The 20,612-nt window shown below is 55.1% G+C and overlaps 9 protein-coding genes across 9 annotated transcripts; 4 read left to right on the top strand and 5 right to left on the bottom strand.

The window, feature by feature from the left end:
- Positions 1-1,627: 1,627 nt before the first annotated feature.
- Positions 1,628-3,438, top strand: LTR77_004875 (uncharacterized protein; the record flags this gene model as incomplete). Its single annotated transcript, XM_064802125.1, has 6 exons — positions 1,628-1,816; positions 1,866-1,881; positions 1,929-2,043; positions 2,099-2,917; positions 2,966-3,150; positions 3,209-3,438. The coding sequence occupies 6 exons, from the start codon at positions 1,628-1,630 to the stop codon at positions 3,436-3,438; spliced, it is 1,554 nt and encodes a 517-aa protein (XP_064659486.1).
- Positions 3,439-3,782: 344 nt separating this feature from the next.
- Positions 3,783-4,797, top strand: LTR77_004874 (uncharacterized protein; the record flags this gene model as incomplete). Its single annotated transcript, XM_064802124.1, has 8 exons — positions 3,783-3,860; positions 3,919-3,930; positions 3,986-4,234; positions 4,311-4,350; positions 4,400-4,419; positions 4,473-4,593; positions 4,650-4,686; positions 4,746-4,797. 8 exons carry the CDS (start codon positions 3,783-3,785, stop codon positions 4,795-4,797), a joined length of 609 nt encoding a protein of 202 aa, XP_064659485.1.
- A 214-nt stretch (positions 4,798-5,011) lies between these two features.
- On the bottom strand, positions 5,012-6,159 carry LTR77_004873 (uncharacterized protein; the record flags this gene model as incomplete). Its single annotated transcript, XM_064802123.1, has 2 exons — positions 5,012-6,035; positions 6,119-6,159. 2 exons carry the CDS (start codon positions 6,157-6,159, stop codon positions 5,012-5,014), a joined length of 1,065 nt encoding a protein of 354 aa, XP_064659484.1.
- Positions 6,160-6,473: 314 nt separating this feature from the next.
- On the top strand, positions 6,474-6,840 carry LTR77_004872 (uncharacterized protein; the record flags this gene model as incomplete). The annotated part of the gene is made up of 2 exons (XM_064802122.1): positions 6,474-6,537; positions 6,641-6,840. The coding sequence occupies 2 exons, from the start codon at positions 6,474-6,476 to the stop codon at positions 6,838-6,840; spliced, it is 264 nt and encodes an 87-aa protein (XP_064659483.1).
- Positions 6,841-7,157: 317 nt separating this feature from the next.
- LTR77_004871 (uncharacterized protein) lies at positions 7,158-9,021 on the top strand (the record flags this gene model as incomplete). Its single annotated transcript, XM_064802121.1, has 5 exons — positions 7,158-7,289; positions 7,348-7,392; positions 7,468-7,491; positions 7,544-7,693; positions 7,747-9,021. 5 exons carry the CDS (start codon positions 7,158-7,160, stop codon positions 9,019-9,021), a joined length of 1,626 nt encoding a protein of 541 aa, XP_064659482.1.
- A 303-nt stretch (positions 9,022-9,324) lies between these two features.
- On the bottom strand, positions 9,325-11,204 carry lag1 (Sphingosine N-acyltransferase lag1; the record flags this gene model as incomplete). The annotated part of the gene is made up of 2 exons (XM_064802120.1): positions 9,325-10,098; positions 10,173-11,204. 2 exons carry the CDS (start codon positions 11,202-11,204, stop codon positions 9,325-9,327), a joined length of 1,806 nt encoding a protein of 601 aa, XP_064659481.1.
- Positions 11,205-11,594: 390 nt separating this feature from the next.
- On the bottom strand, positions 11,595-13,508 carry LTR77_004869 (uncharacterized protein; the record flags this gene model as incomplete). Its single annotated transcript, XM_064802119.1, has 1 exon — positions 11,595-13,508. The coding sequence occupies one exon, from the start codon at positions 13,506-13,508 to the stop codon at positions 11,595-11,597; it is 1,914 nt and encodes a 637-aa protein (XP_064659480.1).
- Positions 13,509-14,202: 694 nt separating this feature from the next.
- On the bottom strand, positions 14,203-15,567 carry LTR77_004868 (uncharacterized protein; the record flags this gene model as incomplete). Its single annotated transcript, XM_064802118.1, has 3 exons — positions 14,203-14,816; positions 14,868-15,249; positions 15,307-15,567. The coding sequence occupies 3 exons, from the start codon at positions 15,565-15,567 to the stop codon at positions 14,203-14,205; spliced, it is 1,257 nt and encodes a 418-aa protein (XP_064659479.1).
- Positions 15,568-17,325: 1,758 nt separating this feature from the next.
- LTR77_004867 (uncharacterized protein) lies at positions 17,326-18,234 on the bottom strand (the record flags this gene model as incomplete). The annotated part of the gene is made up of 1 exon (XM_064802117.1): positions 17,326-18,234. The coding sequence occupies one exon, from the start codon at positions 18,232-18,234 to the stop codon at positions 17,326-17,328; it is 909 nt and encodes a 302-aa protein (XP_064659478.1).
- Positions 18,235-20,612: the final 2,378 nt, after the last annotated feature.

Below are 20,612 nucleotides of genomic sequence, written 5' to 3'. Positions count from 1 at the left end.
TCCACCACCTGCTGCTGGTCTTATTGCTGCACCCTTCAGCAGCACGTCTGCAATTTCCTGCGCCCAAAGGCCTGACTGACTCTCTACGGACATTTGCATTTGACAGCGAAACGGCCACACAACTTCAGACGACATCACTTACGGTTTTCACGGGTTCGAGCTTTGCATCATCACCGAGAGCCGAGTTCCACTTTCGGTGTCTCGACGTCAATTGGAGCTTGAAGAGTTTAATACAGGGGCGACGGCCACTGTCATCTTTCGATGCCTTGTGAGCATGGCATACGCACTTCTCCAAGGGTCGGTGGGCTCAGTCGACGCAAAGGTCGTTTGCCACTGTTCGCCTTCTTGCGTTGCCTTGCGGCCCCGGATGATGCTTGAAATCGCAGAGCAAAACAACCGCAAAAGCTGACCTTAGGGCGGTATGGGTGGTCGCCCTACCAGACCACAAAAATTGAATCTACGATGGCTTGCATATTGTCGACAATGCGAACCTTCTTTGGTACTGTCGCCTAAAGCTTTGCTACGTTGCGCAGTCAGTCATTCATCGTGGCTTACTTTCAGGACGGCCTCGGCACCTCGTTACTTATGTTTGATGTCAGGATGTTGTCCTGCCAAAACGTCCCAAAACAGTATCGCCGACGCCCTCGCGGTACGTCCCTCGGAGTATCACCAATTCTGAAGGTAGTTCAGACGCCCAAATCGCCAAGCTGTCGACAGTGAAAACGGCCCACTAGATCACAGTGAGCCGTGTAAGTGACTTTCTCACAGACAGTATCCGCCCACTAATAAGAGTGATGAGGCCTTTCTGGCCGCAAACTCGTGTTGGAGAAGACTGCTAGCTATGCCCGGTTGGCTGCTTTCACTGTCTCTCGCTTGAAGGTCTCACAAGCTTTAACAGCTGACGCCAACGGGTGCGGAGGGCTTGGACATGCTTGAGATCTAGCAACTTTCAGCTCGTAAAGCTTATTGATGCAGAATAAGCCGCCACGGCGAGATAAGGCGTTGTGCCGTTGAACTAAATAAGCACATGATATTCGAATTCACAAGAAGTCAAAGAAGCTGCCATGTTGGAGAGGAGTGGTAGGCTCCCCCGGCGTAGCGACCGAACTCTGCAACCCCGACGGCGATACTCACTCCACCTCTAAGCATCACTCCCGAAGCGAACGGCTTCGAAGAAAGGCAGTGAGAGGTCGCAGCAATGCTTCAAACAGGAGCTTAGGCCGCCACCTGCGAGTGCCCAGAGACGCCAGAGTCTTGACCCCGCAAGTTTCTGGGGCCCCATGTTCTCCTCCGGCCACTGACAACCACACTCCAAACGAGATCAACCAGCAAGGACCCCGATGGAGCAGCTGGATGGTGATAGGAAACGGCGGCGCGAGCGGGTTGCGACGTGGATGCCATGAGCTTCCAATTGCCGGTCGATGCTGTAATCGTAGATAAAGCGCTGATGTACCCAGGCTGGCGGTCGTTCGTACCTCGTAGCTTTCAAGGTGAGATACAAGTCTGTCTTCTCCTCTATTGCTCCGTCGTTGTCTCTCTCAAGACAGACCTCGGTGAGAGGATCTTTGACCACCAAACAATCTCCTACGCATCTGCGTAAGCCAAAACCGCGATCATGAGGAACAACATGGAGCTCGGATGGTTCTATTCAGGCCGCCAGATCGCACGTTATATTCCTAGCCGTATAACAACATTGAAACCGCCACGGTCGAAGCTCAAGAATCCGTGGACCATCGTGAAATCGTTGGACGCGCATCAATGGAACTTGTTCCTTATCGGCCTGTTTTCGTGGGCCTGGGATGCTTTTGATTTCTTCGTAAGTACCACGACCGATAGAGTTCAGAACTCTCACTAATGACAATCAGACGGTCTCGTTGACCTGTACGTCTCAACTGATAGAAAGCAGTCCTCGCACTGACAATGGACAGTGACTGAGATCGCCGAGGCTTTCGACAAACAGCCGTCAGATGTCTCTTGGGGAATCACAATCACCTTGATGCTTCGCTCTGTCGGGGCCTTGATCTCAGGTAGCTTGAGTGACCGGTGAGTGACGCAGTGGTACCGGTACCCTTCCAGAACTTGGCTGACCCTGGAACAGATACGGACGTAAATGGCTCATGGTCGGCAACCTCTTCCTCTTTATCATACTAGAGCTGGCATCTGGGTTCTGCAATTCTTTGGGCCCTTTCCTGGCTGTAAGAGCACTGTACGGGATTTGCATGGGAGGCTTGCTGGGACCGGCCGCTTCGACTGCTCTTGAAGACCTACCTTACGATGCTCGCGGCATTGCCTCTGGGTTATTTCAGCAGGGATACGCCATTGGATACCTTCTCGCCGCTATCTTCTATCGTGCGCTGGTGCCCACGACTTCCCATGGCTGGCGATCTCTCTTCTGGTTCGGAGCTGGACCGCCGATTCTCCTCATCATATGGCGGATCTACTTACCAGAGACCAACTACTTCCAGGTTGTCAAGGCTGAGCGTGAAGCCAAACACGCTGCTAAACACTCAGAGGCGGACGGAAAGAACAAGGCCGGAGCGCTCAAATCCTTTCTCCACGAGGCCAATGACGCTTTCCGAGGCAACTGGGTCCTGTTCATATACATGGTTGTCCTTATGAGCGGGTTCAACAGTGTATCGCATGGGTCTCAAGATCTGTACCCGACGTTCCTAAAGGATCAAGTCGGCTTCGGGGACACCATGACGACTGTCACCACTGTCGTCGGACAGATCGGAGCAATCCTTGGCAGTACTACTCTGGGTTACTTCTCGAGCTTCATTGGGATCCGTTTAACGATGATGATCGCATGTGTCTTTGGGGGAGCAATCGTGCCAGCATACATGCTCCTCCGAACCAAGAGTCTGGTCGCCTCGACTTTCTTCGAACAGGTCTTTGTTGGAGGTGTTTGGGGTCCAATGTAAGTCACTTGTCGAGGTAGTCCCGTGTTCTCCACTGACCGCTGTAGTCCCGTCCACTTGGTCGAACTGAGCCCGCCGCATGTCCGAGCTTTATTCTACAGCTTCACATACCAGCTTGGGAACCTTGCTTCCTCCGCCTCCTCGACAATTGAAGCTACCATCGGAGAACGCTTCCCTTTGGCCGACAACCCCGAGACGGGCGCATCGAGATACAACTACGGCAAGGTCATTGGTGAGTGGTGCATCGTCAGCCATCTAAGCGGTCTCCCCGAGCTGACTTGTCGCACAAGGTATTTTCCTGGGAGCTGTGTGGGTTTACATTCTGCTGTTCGTGTTTGTTGGACCGGAGATGACCCAGTCGGAGCGAGACGAAGAAGCTGCCACTGTTCTCGAGTACGAGGCGATGAGAGCACAGGGCGTCAGTCTGGCTGAGATTGGAGCCGGCAGGGCCAAGAGCGAGAAGGTCGATAGGGAGATGGATGCTGAGCATATTGATGATGTTGAGAAGGCGTCGAGGTAAGAGGCGAGCAAAGGAATGTGGTCTGCTATATGTGCACAGAGGAGCTGCACAACGAGGCGGCCGAGGACAGTGGATAGCTAGCACTTTCAGCAGTCTAAGATCAATGCCTTGCATCCACTCCGACTAGTCTCTGGCTTTCAACATCTCCAGCTGTTTCTCGTCTCGAAAGTGCCAAGCTTCAATATGACCTACGTCATCGCCTGCACCTCACCCTTCACCATTCACCTCTCTTACTGTCTCTCATTCACGCGAGATCAATGCGACATGCGCTCATAAAAGCCCGCCGCCGTATCGACCTGCTCTCGTCATCCATCACGCCCGTGCGCACACTTGCGAGCCGCAAGATGCCGTCCCCAAAGATCCGCAACATCGGCCCTCTGCCTTCTGAAGAGGCCAAATGGACGGAACTGAGGAAGATTGAGGTATTGCGTCTATGATTTCAAAGGGAATTCGGAGCTCGCTAACACTTCACGTGAACAGTGGACTGATCAGGTACGTATCGTATGCGTATGTATTCCTTGAGAGCAACTGCTCACAACCATCCCAGACGGGCAAAGATCGTGTCTGGGAGGCAGCAGCACGCAAGACCCGCAGCTCCGGCGGCGTCGACGCCGTAGCCATCGCACCCATCCTCCGCCACCCCAGCAAGCCTCCATCCACCATGATCATCCTGCAATACCGGCCACCGGTCGAAGCCTACTGCGTGGAGTTCCCAGCCGGCCTCATCGACGAAGGCGAGACCCCGGAGCAGGCAGCAGTGAGGGAGTTGAAGGAGGAGACTGGCTACGAGGGCAAGGTGTGTGATCTGAGTCCGGCTCTAGGCAACCAACCTGGAAGTGAGTGCACGTCTCTAATGCTTCTTGTGCTCACAGGTGGTCGACTGCAGCCCGACAATCGTGGCGGATCCTGGCTGTATGTACACGTCTATCGATTTGTGGACTTTGCTGACATATCATTTTAGTGACGAACGCCAATATGCAGGTAGGCGCATCCGGTGAAGCAGCGAATAATCGGATCAAAGCTGACTCCAACAGATGGCAACTGTTGAGGTCAACCTCAAGGAAGGCGAAGAACCTCCGGAACAACACCTTGACGAAGGCGAACACATCGAGCGACTTATCGTCCCTCTCAGCGAGCTCTACCATAAGCTGAAAGGTGCGTGCTCCCTACTGTCACCGTCCCTTACATATAATGATGGTCTCTCCTCCCAGCGCTGTCGCAGGAAAAGGGCAAGATCGTTGACGCGAGGTAAGTGTTGACCCAGACCTTGAACTCGCATGTCATCCAAACTGACTGTCATACGACAGGCTGTTCCACTGGGCTCTGGGTCTCCACTGGAGCCAGTATGTGAAGGCATAGAGGGCTGACTTTGATCCGTGAGAGAAGAACTCGCCGCCGACGGTTACGTCCCAGACATCTACGTCGCCTTTGTCGCATATGGCTGGCACGTGGGCTCGAAACACTTGGTGGAGTGAATGCGGTTGAACACCAATGCCAAGTCATGAAGGGAGAAGCTGTGGGCTGACGTATACCACGAGATGCTGATACAGAAACGACTTTATCCTCCATCTTACTACCCACGAGCGAAGTAGTTGTACCCGCCCTCAACCATCTCCAACGCCCTCTTCGTTGCTTCGTCGAGGCTTTCCTTCGGCAAACCCAAGCGCTCATTATCCAACTTGTCGGTGAAGTCACCGCTTCCGTCCTTGTAAAAGACCCTCGAATACATCTTCTGGATATATCCTTGGCCAGCCTTCGAGCCGCCCTCCTTCATCATCTCGCAAGCCTCCTGCCACCGCTCCTGCGCGGGCTGGTACTTGATCGTCCAATCAGACTCCTTTTCGCCAGTCACGCGGAGAATGCTGTCAAGCATATCTCGCTGATTGACGAAGAACGATTCGACACGCACAGCATCGTTGGCCCAACGGCTGATTGTCACACTCTTGTCGTTGGCATCCTGCGGGTACTGAGGCAGGCTGAAAAGACTCGCCATAGCACGACCGCACTGCTCCCATGTCGACGTGTTGATCTTGGTCAGGCCATCGTCGAGGAAGGTTGCAATCTTGTTCTTGAAGTCAAAGCCGTAGCATTGCGGGGCGTTGGCGAGAGAATACTCGTACCAATACCCGCAGAAGAGGCCAACGTATGAGCTCACACAGTGGTCGCGGATAGCCTCGCGGATTGGAACGATGGCAGGGAGAAGGCCGGTCTCGTTGCCCATCTTCGGGTCCGCAACGAGGTCGGGCGAGTACTCGTTGGGAACAACCCATGGGACATTGGCCTTCGCAGCGGCGGCCACCAACTTCTTCGTGGGCTCGATTTGGCCCGTCTTCATGGTGATGATGAGAGATTGCTGGCCTTGCAATGCCTTGGCGATCGACTCGGGCTGGTCGTAGTTGATCTTGGCGACGTTGACGCCGGAGGGCATGGTGCTTTTGCTGTCCTCGCGAGTGATGGCGGTTACCTTGTGCTTCCCGGTGGCGAGGAGGTGCTTGGTGATGTACTCCCCGACGGAGCCTGTAGCACCCACGATGGCGACTTTTGTGACCTGGTTATTGAAGCCAGCTGGCTGGTCGGCAGCGTACTTTTGAGACATTCTGGTAATGTGGAAAGCTAGGAATTGAATGACAGCTCGTTCAAGTTGATGCGGGATGTCGATAGAACTGAAGATAGTGCTCACTCTTGCTTGAGATGGAGATCACGAAGCCGTTGTGATGCCATGATGGAGAGCTATCGCTGCTTTATACCTTTCCAGACGGACATTGCGACCTGGTCAAATCCACTTCGCCGGAGGTACATCGTGTCCAATGTCCGAGAGAATGACCTGTCTTCGTCTGGCTCGCTCGATCATCGAAATGGCTCTCCGAGAAATCGGATCTAATACACTCTTGTGGCCGGTTTGAAGATGCTGTCTCGAGATCTCCAGACGACCTGAGGTTAGATCCCGACACGGACCGCACCGATGCTAGCCTCCTCTCGGACCAGAGGCGTTTAGCCGCCTGTCACTGTCAAATCGTGAGGAAGAAACAACCAAGATGACAAACATCGAGTCAGGCGCCTTCACGGATGGTACTGATCGTTTGCGCTCTCCAAAGTATGGTAAGCATATCACTAGAACTATCAGACACATATAACGATGAAGGCTGTCAGGTAGAACGGCCTGCCCAGCAATGTTGGAACAACAATCTTTTGCTCCCGTAAGTGCATTTCGTCTTTCCACCATCGGCCTGGGGTATGGGGCCTATGTCTGGGGAGACGACGGGGCAGTCAAACGGCCACGTCGCGACACCTTTTCCATACGCAAGGCACAGTACGACTGATGAGCCGTCGGCGTTTGCATCGGAAAACGAGTTTGTGTCGGCCGATGTTCAGATGAAGCTCCTAAGCATGGCGATTGGGTGAGAAGTGATGGCATCTTGTTGAACGCCGCACGTTTCAGAGCAACAACACCTTAGTGCCTTGCGCAGTACGCCTTCCTGTTGATGACCTGGCGCAAACGCCTGGTTGTCGGCGTCTGTCGGGTTGGAAGTGTCAAAAGTTCGGCATCCTCACTGACAGGCCGAGCCGAGCGGGAAGTGAACGAAGTCGTCCACGCGACGGTCACAAGCCGCGCAGATCGCAAGCCACGTTAGGGATGACGATCAAAACTGGCCTTCGGGGACGACTTCTCCATCCTTTCACCTTGTAGCATACCTCCCAGAAAGTCCACGGCGGCCACAATGTCTGAAAAGATGACTTCCAATGAGCTGGAGAAGGCCGGGCATCATGACATAACGTATCACGGCTCCAAACATGGCGACAGGGCGCTGTCGGTCATTGGGGACGAGAGGGTGACGCTGACTGAGGAAGAGGTGCGGAGAAGAAGACGAACCCAAAGGCGATGGCATGGCAACTGACGTGAGATTGTAGAGCAAACGAATCAAACGGAAGACCGACAAGGTCATTCTCGCCATCGTAAGTGCAAAGGATGGAACTCATCCTCCGAACTTGTTCTCTGGGAGGATATAGACTGATATTCGTCCCCTGCAGCTAATCTGGGTATACTTCCTCCAAGTGAGTACTTCGCTGACGCATGTCCCTACCATACACCTGCTAATCCTCTCAGATCCTCGACAAATCCGTGCTCGGATATGGCGCCATCTTTGGACTTGCAGAGAGTACCAACCTGAAAGGCGACCAGTACTCTCTGGTCGGCTCCATTGCTCCCATCGCCCAGCTAGCATGGCAGCCATTCTCGTCCTTCCTCATTGTCAAGGTACGAAATATCTAGAAACAGATTTCTATTACAATACTAACTTATGTCCACAGGTCCCGCATCGCATCCTCATGCCCTCGCTATGCCTAGGCTGGGGCATCGCACAAGCTGCAATGGCTGCATGCAAGTCATACGGCGATCTGCTCGCGGCTAGGTTCTTCCTTGGGCTGTTCGAGGCTGGATGTCTCCCGCTTTTCTCGATTATCACATCACAATGGTTCCGAAGAGTCGAACAGCCGATCCGTGTTGCGGCTTGGTACTCGACGAATGGGCTGGCGACCATCGCGGCAAGCGCTCTGAGCTATGGGTTAGGTCACATCCCCTCGGAAACTTTAGAAAGCTGGCAGATCATCTTTCTTTTCGTCGGACTTGTGACGATCGTCACAGCGCCGTTTGTGTACTGGAAGCTAGACAACGACATTCCTTCAGCTCGTTTCCTTACGGACGAGGAGAAGCCAAAGGCTATCGAACGACTGCGTGCAAATCAAACCGGTACCGGTAGCAGAGACTTCAAGTGGTCGCACATACTCGAACTCGCACTGGAGCCGAAGACCTACCTCTGGGTGGGTTTGGCTCTGCTCTTGAATGTCGGAGCAAGCGTTACGAACACCTTTGGACCACTCATCCTTGGTGGACTTGGCCTCGATGCCTACATGACGAGCTTACTGAATATGCCATTTGGTGCGCTCCAGTTTACCGTGATTTTGCTGGCTTCTTGGGCAGCGCAAAGATTCAAGATCAAATCGGCGATTTTGGTTATTATCACGATCCCAGTAATTGCAGGGCTGGCAATGCTGTACACCATTAGCCACACCGATGCACACCAAGGCGCTTTGCTTGGAGGCTACTACTTGCTGGCCTTCCTGTTCGGAGGCAACCCGCTGATCGTGGCGTGGATCGTGGCAAACACCGCAGGAACAACCAAGAAGTCAGCAACCATGAGCGTGTACAATGCCGCATCGTCTGCAGGCAACATTATCGGCCCATTGCTCTTCAAGTCCTCCGACGCACCAACCTACCACCCAGGACTCCGGGCAGTCCTCGCCATATTCGTCGCCCTGGCTGCCTGCACGATCCTGCAAGCCGGGAATCTGATGTTCCTGAACAAGCTGCAGGAGCGGAAGCGCGTGAAGAACGGCAAGCCTGCGAAGATCATGGACCATTCCATGGAGGACAAGTATCATGACGCCGACGAGCAGCCGGAAGACGCTGTTACCGGTCTTGCTGAGGGAGAGGCGCAGGTGGGAGGCCGTCATGTGCGGATTGGCGAGCAGGCTTTCCTCGATCTCACGGATCGGAAGAATGATGAGTTTATTTATGTGTATTGAGGTCGCCAGTCTGTAAGGCTCAGTTGGGGATATGATGGAGTTGTCTTTAGTAAAGCAAAGCGCACGACCGTCCATTGTCCACACTGGCATGCATCAAAACCCTCAGACTGTTTTCTCCTGCGTTCGTGTTGTAGTACGAGGCTTGTCAGTGCATCAAATGCGTAATCAGGGGAAGGAGAAAGAGTCGAGACGGAAGAATGGTCCATATGCACATACTGAGGGTATATAATCATGCAACCACCATCTATCTGTAAGTAAACAGGGCTCAAGTACGACTTTTAAAGACCACCCCAGCAACACCTCTCATCTCTCACCCTTCTTCTCCCTCTCGCGAGCCAGCTGCTCTTCGCTCAAGCAACCAATCCGATTGAGAATGTCCTTGTGCTCGCCCAGGTTCAAGCCAGACGCAAACGCATTGCCCTTCCGCGACCGTGACGCCGCGTTCCCACTAGGACTCGTTCCGGAGCGGGAAGGCGTTCGGCGGACGTACTCGGTCGAATCTGCCTCGATCTCGATGAAGCGCTGCTTCTCTGGCTGCATCGTGTAGGGAACGCCGGTTGGAGTGATGGGCTGTCCGGGAGATGAGTCCGGAGTGAGCGTCGAGCTCGAGTTCTCTTCTTCTTCGTCCTCGCCTTCATCATCCGATCGCGTGTCGTCTGCTCCCTCGCCACGCAGCACTTTCAGGACGACGCGGCAGATCATGAAGAACCAGAGCAGCGTGATGCACTGCAAGCCCAGCAGAAGGCCCAGGAAACTCCAGCGGATCTTCGCGTTGAAGCTGACGGTCTCCGCGCCTGTGTCAACGAATGGTTGAAAAATGTGTCGCCATGCGTCTTCACCGCCGTCAGGTCCCAAACGCGCTCCAGACACGATGGGAGTACCGCTGCTGTGGTCGATTACAGTTTCGTTCAGGCTGTAAGTTCCATACGGCATAACAACCTCGTTCACGTGAGCGTAGATACTCCAGCAGATCGTGAGGTAACAGCCATGCCTTGCGATCAGCCACAGGAAGACGAACATGCCGAAAGCGAAATCGCAGGCTGCCTGTAGGCCAAGATACTTGAGTATCTTAGCTGTCTGTGAACAGAAGTCAGCTCAACAGATCTTGCTGCGGCCGCGTGCAATTTCGGACGCCTGTCTTATGAACTTACCGGGAAAATGATCTCCACGATGTCCATGGCAACCAAAACCGCGTTGCCGACCCGCCACTGTCGATACCCGTAGCTTGTAGCCATCAGCGCAACTGTGACAAGATGATGTGTGAGCATCTGGTAGTGATCTTTTCGCTTCTCCTCCAGGTGCACAACCAGAATCTCCTTGATCCAGAAAGCCAGCTGCGAAAGATAGTACAACTTCATACTTGAATGGACCAAAAGCCGCGGAAAGCCAGTCCAGAGCGAGATGAGCAAATTGGAGAAAGCGCTGGAGGTTGGTGCTGTGGCGGATGCGGAGAGTGATGGCGTATCGCTGATAAAGAGGTATAGGCCCCAGTTCCAGAAGATGATGTAGTACAGGAGGAGGAAGCTCTGTTCAGCGAACCTGTCACGAGTGCGTGGATTTCGGATACCCCAGAGGCCCGCCAGAGGAGTAAGGACGTAATCAAGCATGAAGGCTCGGACGCCGATGAGAAGGACCGTGAACGCGGCGACGAAGTACAGATCGCGCAATCCCTCGCCGTACATTGCTTCTTGACCTGGGAGGTTCGACTGGTAGCTGAGCGTAAAGAAAGCCTCCAAGGTCTGCCGAAGGCTCGGGAACAGACACCAGCTCATGCCGAGCAGAATGATGAGGTTGAGCGACAGGCCGAGTTGATGCTTTACAATGCCTTTCCGGAGCATCGTCGCCAGGCTCTGAGTCTCGAGCGCTTGTAGCCGGGAGCCATCGCTCTTCCTCTTCGCACGAGCAAACTCCCCCGGACTTGCACACACAGCCATGTCCTCGATATTGAAAGAGCCGTGGGGCTTCGGATTCAGCCCACCAGATATGCTCCCTTTACCGGCTTGTAGCTGTTGAAGCTTCGCCACAACCTCCTCGTTACCATCGGCATTATCGTCATCGTCACGGCTCCGCGGTGGTGGAGTGAATGGCTGCCGAACTTGTGGTGGACTGAGTGCCGTCGGGCCCACTGAGTGCTGACCATTCGACGGTCGCGCCTTCGAAGGCCTTGGAGTCCTGGTGGCCATGTTATATTCGCTCGTCTTGCTTTGCTTTGCCAATCGAAAGGACTCGAAGCCGCCCGTGCGATTTCGCAGATAGCTCACCGCTCACTCAACGGTATGCCACTTCTTCCCTGCTCTTCTTTTCTCACCTCGAAAACGCGCAAACGAACAACCGCCCGAAACGACAGAATACACGACCTGGCGCCCTGTGTTGCCTATGCTGCGATGAGCGAGTGTGAAGGAGGTGAGGTGGAAAAGCAAGTGGGACGAGCTGGCTGCCATTGACGATAAAGATTTCCCCAGGACCCTGCAGGCTTGTGAGACCACACCAAACCTTATCGGGACGGCAGGGTAAATTCAAGATCGCTCAAGATCGCTTTCACATGCAGTTGGGCATCTCGAGCTATACGCTATCTACGACGATGGGGGAGGCTTGGAGGGGGTGCTGCTATTACTCCCACCGCCACTGCGCTTCATCAACGACGCAAAGTACTCCTCCAACTTCTCCGTCTGAAGCTCCGTCTTTCCCCCTGACGTGACCGGTGTTCCTTCCCGCCCTTCTCGCTTTGGCGGTCTTGGTGTGCCGCTCCTCGGGGTCGACACTGTCGGCGACTCGGTACCTCCACTCGAGCTGGAAGGATGCTGAGGTCTCTTCAGGCGCTCGATGGCCGCTTCGGCAGACACAGTGTTGTAGCTGACGCCACCCACGTTGAAGCTGACATCTCCTAGATCGCTCAACGCACTACTGGTACCCGCACTGCCGCTACCATCTCGGGTCTGTTGCAGAGCGCCTGCTGTGCTATGCACACTACTTCCACCCTCCTTTCGTTGCCGCTCCGCATCATGTGCTTCAAACTGTTGCAGCTGTGCGCGCATCTCTGCCAGAAACTCTTGCTCGGGTTTCGTTGTCACTTCAAGCTTAGCTGCTTTCGATGCTTTGTGGGCATTCGGATCTTGGACCGTGCGCTCATAAGTGGCAGTTGCTGAAACAGCCATCTTTGACGGTGACATCGGAGGCTCACCATCAACAGGAGATGGGTCGGGTGACGGCTGCGACGAGTACATTTCCATCGCTCCGCCTGTTGCTTCCAGCACATCTGACGTGTTTGCTTCGTCGGTGTGTATTACTGGCTCCTCTTTCTCGATCGAGGGTGGGTTGAAAGATGACACCGCCGCTGCCAGATTAGCTGCCCATCCTTCCATGACGATCTCCGGGCTAAAGGTCTCAGAGAGGAGTCGAATCTTGCCAACGCTGTCCCATCCGCTCGGAACAACGATGGCCATACGGTCAACGACGTTGTGCCGGGGCTGCAGATCATCCTTCGTCTTTTGATGTATGCCTGATGAGCTCCCTGGCCGCACGCCCGCTCTTGGTTGCAGTGAGGCGACATCGAGACCCAGGCTTGCGTAAACGACCTTTTGAACTTCACTCAAGGGCGCGCCAGGCTGCGATGGAAGTGGCGTCGAAGGTGTGTAGACGAGTCCTGCACCCAGTGGCAGTATGCAGGTACGCAGACACTGCGAGATGTAGTCGAAAGTGTCGTCCTTGTAGTTCTCCCGCTCCAGCACCTCCTGAGCTTCGACATGCTGCAGCACCACAGTCACACCAACTCCAAACTCCTTCAGAACCTCCATTGGATTCTCGTCCTTTCTCCCACCCTCAGGCAGTAAAGATTGTGAGAGCAGCACCAGCCATCTTTTGAGAATGTCAAGAAACTCCCAGGGTTTCTGCCAGCTCATTAAGATCGCGACACTCGGTCTTCTTGCATCTTTTCCTTCTGACTCCCCCTCGGTGATCCTCTCCTCTTCAATATCCGCGCTGGACTGCTGGCTATGACTCTTCGCCGCTAGCACCTTCCGCAATACGCCTTCGTACCCCTTCTCTGCCGCCCCAGCAAAACAATGGCATTCCACCCTTGCTACTTCCTCCGCCTCGCCGCCTAGCAACACTGAGCCCCCCTGACCCTGTGGCGGCGAGAACAACGTCACATGCCCGTAGCCATAGGCAAAGCGATTGCTCAACCTCACTTCACCCTTCTTCCGTGGCTCTTCACGTCGGTTCGCGGTTGGAGGTGTGGGCGGCGGTGGACGAGCGACATAGTTCTCCACAAAGTTCCGCTGGTCAGGAGCTGAGCCTCCCAGAATCAGGAGTGATCTGTGATCGAGGTTGTGAGTGCGCGACCGTGCCTGAGCCTGGCGTGTGCTGCGGAGGAGTGATGTCCAGATATCTGTTCGAGGGGTGTCTTTCTTGGTGCGGCGGGCGGAGGTGGGACGTGGTTGTGGTGTTGTTGGTATAGTGGATGGCCTGCTGGATGCGAAGGTTGTCATGACTGTGACCGCCGTGGCTCCTGTGTCTCGTGTGCTGGAGGATCATGAGATGTCTAAACGCGGTTGCCAACTTCCTAGAGAACGCGTTGGAGAGATATTGCCGGACTCCGTGCCAGGAGTTGTTGGCTTACGTGGAACATCACCCGTTGAATACCGTTGACCTGAACAGTATCGTGGTCCACCACTCCAAGACAGAGGCAGACTCGCGACTGGATATATCGACGAGTCTGATCTGGTGTATACACGGTCACCAATCAGACTCAGCTTCTTACATGTGCTTGCTCAACAGAGGAACGCAGAAAAATCCGCCCAACACCAGCTCCCGCCTTCGCCTTCAACCCTGGATCCTACATCAGCTCCCAACGAAGCACTCTGGCCAAAGGACACCCAGGGCCTTGCTGAAAATAAGGCTCTTACCATTTCGGAACCTTGGCATGCTTCAAAGGGCCCAGAGACAAACAGGCCAAAGGCTTGAAGGAAGTGGGGGAGTGATCGTTAAGACACTACTCAATCGCACTCATCAACTTATATATCATCTTCTCCCGGCGCTAGCGATAGAATGAACCACTCGTCACACCTCCCATCCACCGCCGCCCTTACGAGTCGGCCCTAACAACTCCAATTCCGCCAACCTCCAGAACCAACCATCCCAAGTTCTTGAAGGAAGGTGATCGCACCAGCCTCCTCTCCGCCTCTACGTCAATGGAATTGGACATCCCAAATTCTTGAAGGAAGGCGAGATCTTGGTGGTGATGAAGGTCAGAGCCTTGACCGTCGGAGTCACCAGCCCGTTCAGAGAAGATGGGATGTTGCCAGTGGCGAGCTGATAAAGCAGGCAAGACGTCGACGTGGCTGAGATGCCAGCATCAATCTTTCCGTCTTTGATGGCGCCGAAGTCGATGGTGTCGAACTTTCCCTGAGCCGTGCTGCCGCCGAACAAGACTGGGTCGAGGAGGTACATCTGCAAGATCTGGCTGGTGACGTCGTTGTTGGTGTATGGGCTGACCCTGTTGGTCCACTTGTCCGGGATCTTCTCCGCGGTGTAGCCCCAGGTGCCGTCGCTGTTCTTCTTCGCTCCGAAGAAAGTTGAGATGGTCTCGAGGTCAGGCTTGTACCCGTGGTTTCCGTTCGGCATCAGCTCATACAAGAACGAGGCTGCTCCATAGAGGAGGAGAGAGAGTGGCCCAAAGAAGAAGTTTCCGTTCTGGGCTAATGACTGCTCGTAGCGCTGCTTGCGGTACTTGGCTAGGCCTTGGAGATCGAAGTTGGACCCGCAGGTATCATCCATCATGCCGAACAGAGTCCCGTCTGGGAGGAAGGTCAGCGATTGAGACAGCCTGAGGGAGTTGCACAACTTACTGAATTTGTAGTTATCTCCATTGGCAAGGAAGTAGTCGTTGCGTGTCAACGATGTATCGGCTTCGAACTTGTTGTGGCCATTCAGACCTGGCTCGCTGCCGGTCAATGCTGAATTGAAAGAGGTCCGGGACGTGGCGTCGCAGCCAATGGAAAGCTTCTCAGTGACAATGTCACCGTCGGTGAGCGTCAAGCCAAGGGCTGCAAGCAGAAGAGAAAGATCGTAGCCGACGTTGTACACGTTCTGCTGAGCGTCGACGAGCTCGTTGAAGGTGGTGATGCCGTCATGAGCAAGGAAGTTGTGGTTGGCCGCGGCATTGAGTCCTGGGCAAGGTCCTCGAATGTCGTTGGCCCCAGGCGCGACGAACTGATGTGCAGTGTCGCCCTACAAGACAGCATCGTCAGCATCTCCTTGCACGCGGATAACGGTGTGGTCCCTTACATCTGCTGGGACCTGGAAGCCGCCCTTGCCCTTGCCAGGGAGACCGTTCTTGGCCCCGTTATACGGGTACTTGTCGGTGATGGGGTTCGCCGGCTTGTGGTTCGCGTTGAACGGGCAGGCACCTATGCCCGCCTGCTGTCGCGCCTTGAGGCGGTGACCGTTGGCGAACTCAGACCATGGTGATACGACACCAGGCTCATTGGCGACCCAGGGGAAGGCGTACGCGCCTGAGAAGAGAAGGCTAAACAAGACGGTCTTCATGGCGAATCGAAACGGAAGTCAAGATTGTTGAGAAGAGGCCAGCTTGACACATCGAGGGCGAGTTTACGCAGCTACATATAACAACATACGGTAGGGATTCAACGGCCCAATGGAGACCGAGGCATTATTCCAACAAACACATAGACTCAGGTGGTATGAGGAGGGGCAACAGATCGGGTCCCTGACGCTGGTGGCTTCTCCTGAGATGTCGACACATTTGGACGATCGCCGTTTCAGACCATACCACGGCATCTGAATTTGGCTTTTCTGGCACGGCCACACTACTCGATCAGGATGGTCACCAGGTGTGGCAGCATGTGGTAGTCCGGTCGCGCAAATCGATACTTGGGAGGAGGCCTACTGGCTGCAGTCTTTGGCCTGCGGTTCTGTCTGCCATCTCGTTTCACCCCTTCTTGCGGACATGGAGTGGTGTGTGGATTGCCAACTCTCCCAACTCGTCTGCTTCCCGCCACAGACCCCGGTCATGATCGACCAAAATTTACACTAAGCTTTGATCCGCCGTGCCTTCCCGCATCCTTACCCCAGGTTCAGGAGCCGAGGCTTGTCTCTGACAGTTGTTGGCAAAGCGGAGAAAAAGTTTGAAAAGAGTAAGCGTTCATTGTCCCCACGTTCATTGGATGGAGACGAACGGAAAACTGCAGGACACAAACCAAACCAGCAAGCGCCTCTCTGCAACTCCAGGAAGAAGCCACGGGAGCCTCGGTCTCGAGGACGCTGCGCTATTTGTTGGTTGCATTGAACGCGCTTGGCAGCTGTATTTGTTGGAGATGCATACGGCGATCATACCGCAACGGGCAGCAGGCGGAGATGGACGATCACGATGTGAGACTCGTTTCATCACGCTCTACTGCGCTTCCGGTGAGTACGCTCCGAAGGTATTTCTGCTGAGCCTCGGCCTCCAGACGTCGAAGGCGCTATAGTCGAGGGTGCTTGTCGTCGAGGCATTGCGCTCTGGCTCGTGAGCTTTCTTCGAGCAAGCTTGACGGCTCCTGTCTTTTGGGCATGACCGGTAGTCGACATGATCTCTGTCAACGCCTTTTAACGGTTGTTGCGATTTTACTGAGCCTCAGGACATGACATATCTGAAAAAGCCTTGCTGTCGAGGAGAGGCAGCATGAGGCATTGGGATCTGCCTCCGCTGCCAGTAATGGACTACACATCCAGCCATACCTATTGATTAACCTCTTCAATGATTCGACACCAAGACACACGGTTGAAGTTTCGAGATGGAGGTGATGCAATAGCGTGCCTCATAGTTCTGCCTATGTCACATGTCGTAGTTCGGGATGGAAGATGGAAGCCGCGACCACAATCTTCACGCCATCCACGCTTAGCCTCTCTCCCAACGGATGGTCTTCGCGATATAGCAAGAGGGAATGGTATGTGGATGTGTAAGGTGAAACAAGGTATGGGCGTGTCAAATGTCTTGATACAATATCTAAACACAGCGGCCAACACCGCATCAGCCTCCTCACCCGTACTGGATCGATCAAGGAGTCCCGCCTGGAGCGGTCTGATAACCTCCTCCGGCATTCGAGCCGTCATATGTCGGTCGACTCCCGATCATCGCCGCCATCACCCTCATCCTCGGCAACACCGCCATGCACCTGGGCCTACGGGAACACCCTGTGTGCCATTGCCGACCATCTCCCACAGCTTCCGCGCCATCCTCGCTTCCACCTCCGGATCCGCCGGCTCGAAATCCTCACGGGCCGTGGCCTGGTGCGGATCAGGAGTTCAAAGCCGGGCTGAAGGTGGAGGCGTGGTGTCATACAGCTCATCCCACTCGCCGTTGGCTGGGGTCGTCGCCTCACCCTCTACCTCTTCGCCCTCGGTCGGCTTCCCCTCTGTAGCCTGACTCTCAGTCGGCTGAACCCCCGTAGCCTCTGCCATCTTCTCGTCCCCATCTTTATCGCCCTGGTCGTTCGCAGCGGGTGCCTCCAACCCCTGCTCACGGTACCACTTTCTCAACTCCTTGCGCTTATTACGCTGCCAATTCTTCTTGGCCTTGTCTTGGAGATGTGGAGGAGGCGACCTCTTGCGACAAGCGTTGGGATTCCTCGTTGCCTCACGCTCGACCGCAGGCTGCTGATGAGCCTGACGATCGCCGCCACCCTCGCGCCTTTCTGCACCATCGATCGCTTCACCAGAGCCACGCTGCGGACCTCTCCGGCCATAAGCTGGTAATATAGGGCGGTTGTCCTGCCCTTGCACTGGCCGCTGTGTTGGCGATGAGCCGGGAGGGCCCGGCAACGCGAGCATGATACCCAGAAAGTCGTGAAAGGATTCCCACTGAGTGCGTATGTCACGACCCTGGACTCTCATCTCGGTACGCAGCTCAATCTGCCGCCGACGCTCATCCTCCGTTACCTGAACTATTGCCTGGGGATGGTACTCACCGGAGTCCTCACCAATCCGGCACACAGTCCCTCGGCGGAAATAACCTGGGCGGCCGCAATGTATGCACGCTTCGGTACACCGATCGTCCCACCACTTGTGTCCAGGCTTGTGACACGTATCGCAACGCTCGACTGGGCGGATCTGCGCCGAGGTGTCCCTCTGGCTACGATCCTGCCCAAATCTTCCGACACTGCCTCTCTGGTCTTGTCCCTGCGCCAGACCGCCCCAGTTCTTGTTCTGCCGCATGGCAGCGGGTGCAGTAGGCGGTGCGAACCCTGCCTGTGCCTGCGGCGCGACTGCCGGCTGCTGGGGCTGAGCGCCACCAGCACCAACCGCAGTTGGTCTCAACGGCAAGAAGCCTGATTAGGCAGGAGAAGGAGGACCTGCTTGGCGTCTGCCACCTTGTCGGCCATCCCCGCCGCCTCTGCCACCTCCAGCGGCACCCCTACTTCCACCCCCTGCCCCTATCGGCTGCCGTGGCCTCCCGTCGTTCGCCCTCCCTCCGCTGTGTTTGCCGAAGTAGCTCCAGCGGTCGTCAACTATAATGAGGTTTGTGTTTTTTTCTTCTGTGGAATGTCGATGATGTCGCGAGCGAGAAATTTGCGTGCTGAGGAGCCTGAAAAAGTGCGCGTCGGATAAACATCGGCTTACTTCCGCGTCGCCACGTCAATACACACACTACCACCTTACTCTTCACCTCACCCAAACCATCGCGGCGCCACCCAGACTCGTTCTCTCCTGGTTTTTGTTTTCCTCTCCTTGCCGGCCCCTTCTTCTGAGCCGCCACAGTAGCCGGATCCAGATCCTGGTCAAGAGCGCCTCACGAACCACTGTCCTGCCGCCACCGCAAAGACCAAGCAAGCACCGCACGCAGTCACAACGCCGTCCTCAGGCCCAGTATGCGTTGCGCAATAGCAAGACGCAGCAACGACAACGCCCTCAACGGACACATGCACAACATTTTCCTCCATTCAAGGAGCCTCCCGGTTGCCGCCCTCCCCCCCCCCCTCTCGCTCGTTCCGGGTCCTTTCAGTACCAGCTCTTCTCGGCCACGACACAGCTACTAAGCCCAGCGTCTCGGTTCTACCGTACGCGATTTTCGGCGCGACTTCATGCTGGATAGTTCTGCGGGGAGAGGTCAGCGCTTCGCGATATGAGAGTGGAAATGCTGCGGTACCTTCGAAACCGTGCACGCCTGACGTTCGTGTTTCATCACCAGATCGCCACCAGACCAAGTCGAGCATCAACACTGGCCTTTCATCGATGGCTCATAGCCATGATACACCGAGATCTCATCGTTGGAGCGCAATCACTCTTACCAGCGTCCTAGTTTAGATACCAGGCGGGCGCCCGGGTTCTCAACCATGCTGTTACGGACGCCAGACGTGCCATTCGCGTCGCCACCCTTCTCATCACCTCTCTCACCACCCCATCTACGCCCACGGCCTCCGAATCAAACTCGAATGCTCTCGCTGTCACTGCCGACACGCCGCTTGTGACATCCGCTGGTCTTACGCGCAACGCTGCGTCAACCTGCTCGCGACAGAATTGAGGTCAGTTTGAGGATGGGTGTGGTCGTTCGCGAAAAAAGCACATGTCACCTGACGAGCAATGCAGCCCGATGTCGGCCAGCGAGTTTTGACCTGCATAGCATCACTTCCCTCGCACAAACAGAAGGCACGAACAGCAGTGCTCTCACACCCTCACATCTGCCATGTAGAGCCAGGCAAAACACGACCTGCTCTCTTCCGGTACATCACGGCGCAAGATACGATCACAACAGCGGCCGTCGCGCTGAGCCCTGCGCTTGCTCGAGACGGGACGCGCCGACCTCGGCAGATAATGCCTGAACCTTGCACCTCCCTTGCTTCGCGGTCAGATCAACGAGCGCTACCACTACCTGGACACGGAATCTCGGAATCTGCTTTGTATGGTAATGTGTGCAGCGTTCGATCTTTCACATGCTCAATATTCACGTGCTGTCTTTCACGTTCGCAACAGACGTCTTGACGATGTTAGCTGCAGGTTCATTAGCACTCTCTTCTGACGACACCCGCTCAGCACCTGCCCGAACGACAACGCGCTCGAAAGCTCGCGCAAGCGATCGGGGCTCGAATGTCTCATGACAATCGAGCCAAATCGCACCTGACACGCTCACGGTTATGCTGCCACGTCGATCCGGATGCCGCATGTCGATGGCGCGAACAAAAGACACACCAGCCATTCAACAAGAGACCGGCACTGTCTCGCTGTCGCCACCGGTACGCTGCGGGAGAAGTGAGCTTCAACCCTCTCCTCAGTATATGAGTGCCCTTCACGTGAGGTCGTGAAGCAGCGGCTTCGTTGTCATCGCCATGCCATCTCCTCGCTCGAGCAGGCGCATTTTCCGGTCGCGAGCCTTCTCATACCATGTTCCCTGCCGATTCACATCCAGTCCGTCTCCGATCAGCGCCAGCATTACTTTATCAAAATGGACGAGGCAACATTAATGGTCTGTTAAGACATATTGGGTGTCATTGCTATGCGTTTAGTTTTAATTACAAGGTACTATCAATCCCACTCATTCTTTCGCCTCGTCCATCCATGCAACGACCACGCATCTAACTCTCGGTCCTCTGAACTGA

Source organism: Saxophila tyrrhenica, assembly GCF_035928015.1.
Source record: "Saxophila tyrrhenica strain CCFEE 5935 chromosome Unknown scaffold_7, whole genome shotgun sequence".
Taxonomy (NCBI): Eukaryota; Fungi; Ascomycota; class Dothideomycetes; order Mycosphaerellales; family Extremaceae; genus Saxophila; species Saxophila tyrrhenica.
The sequence above is the reverse complement of the archived record's forward strand: the minus strand, read 5'-3'. Positions and strand labels throughout refer to the sequence as shown.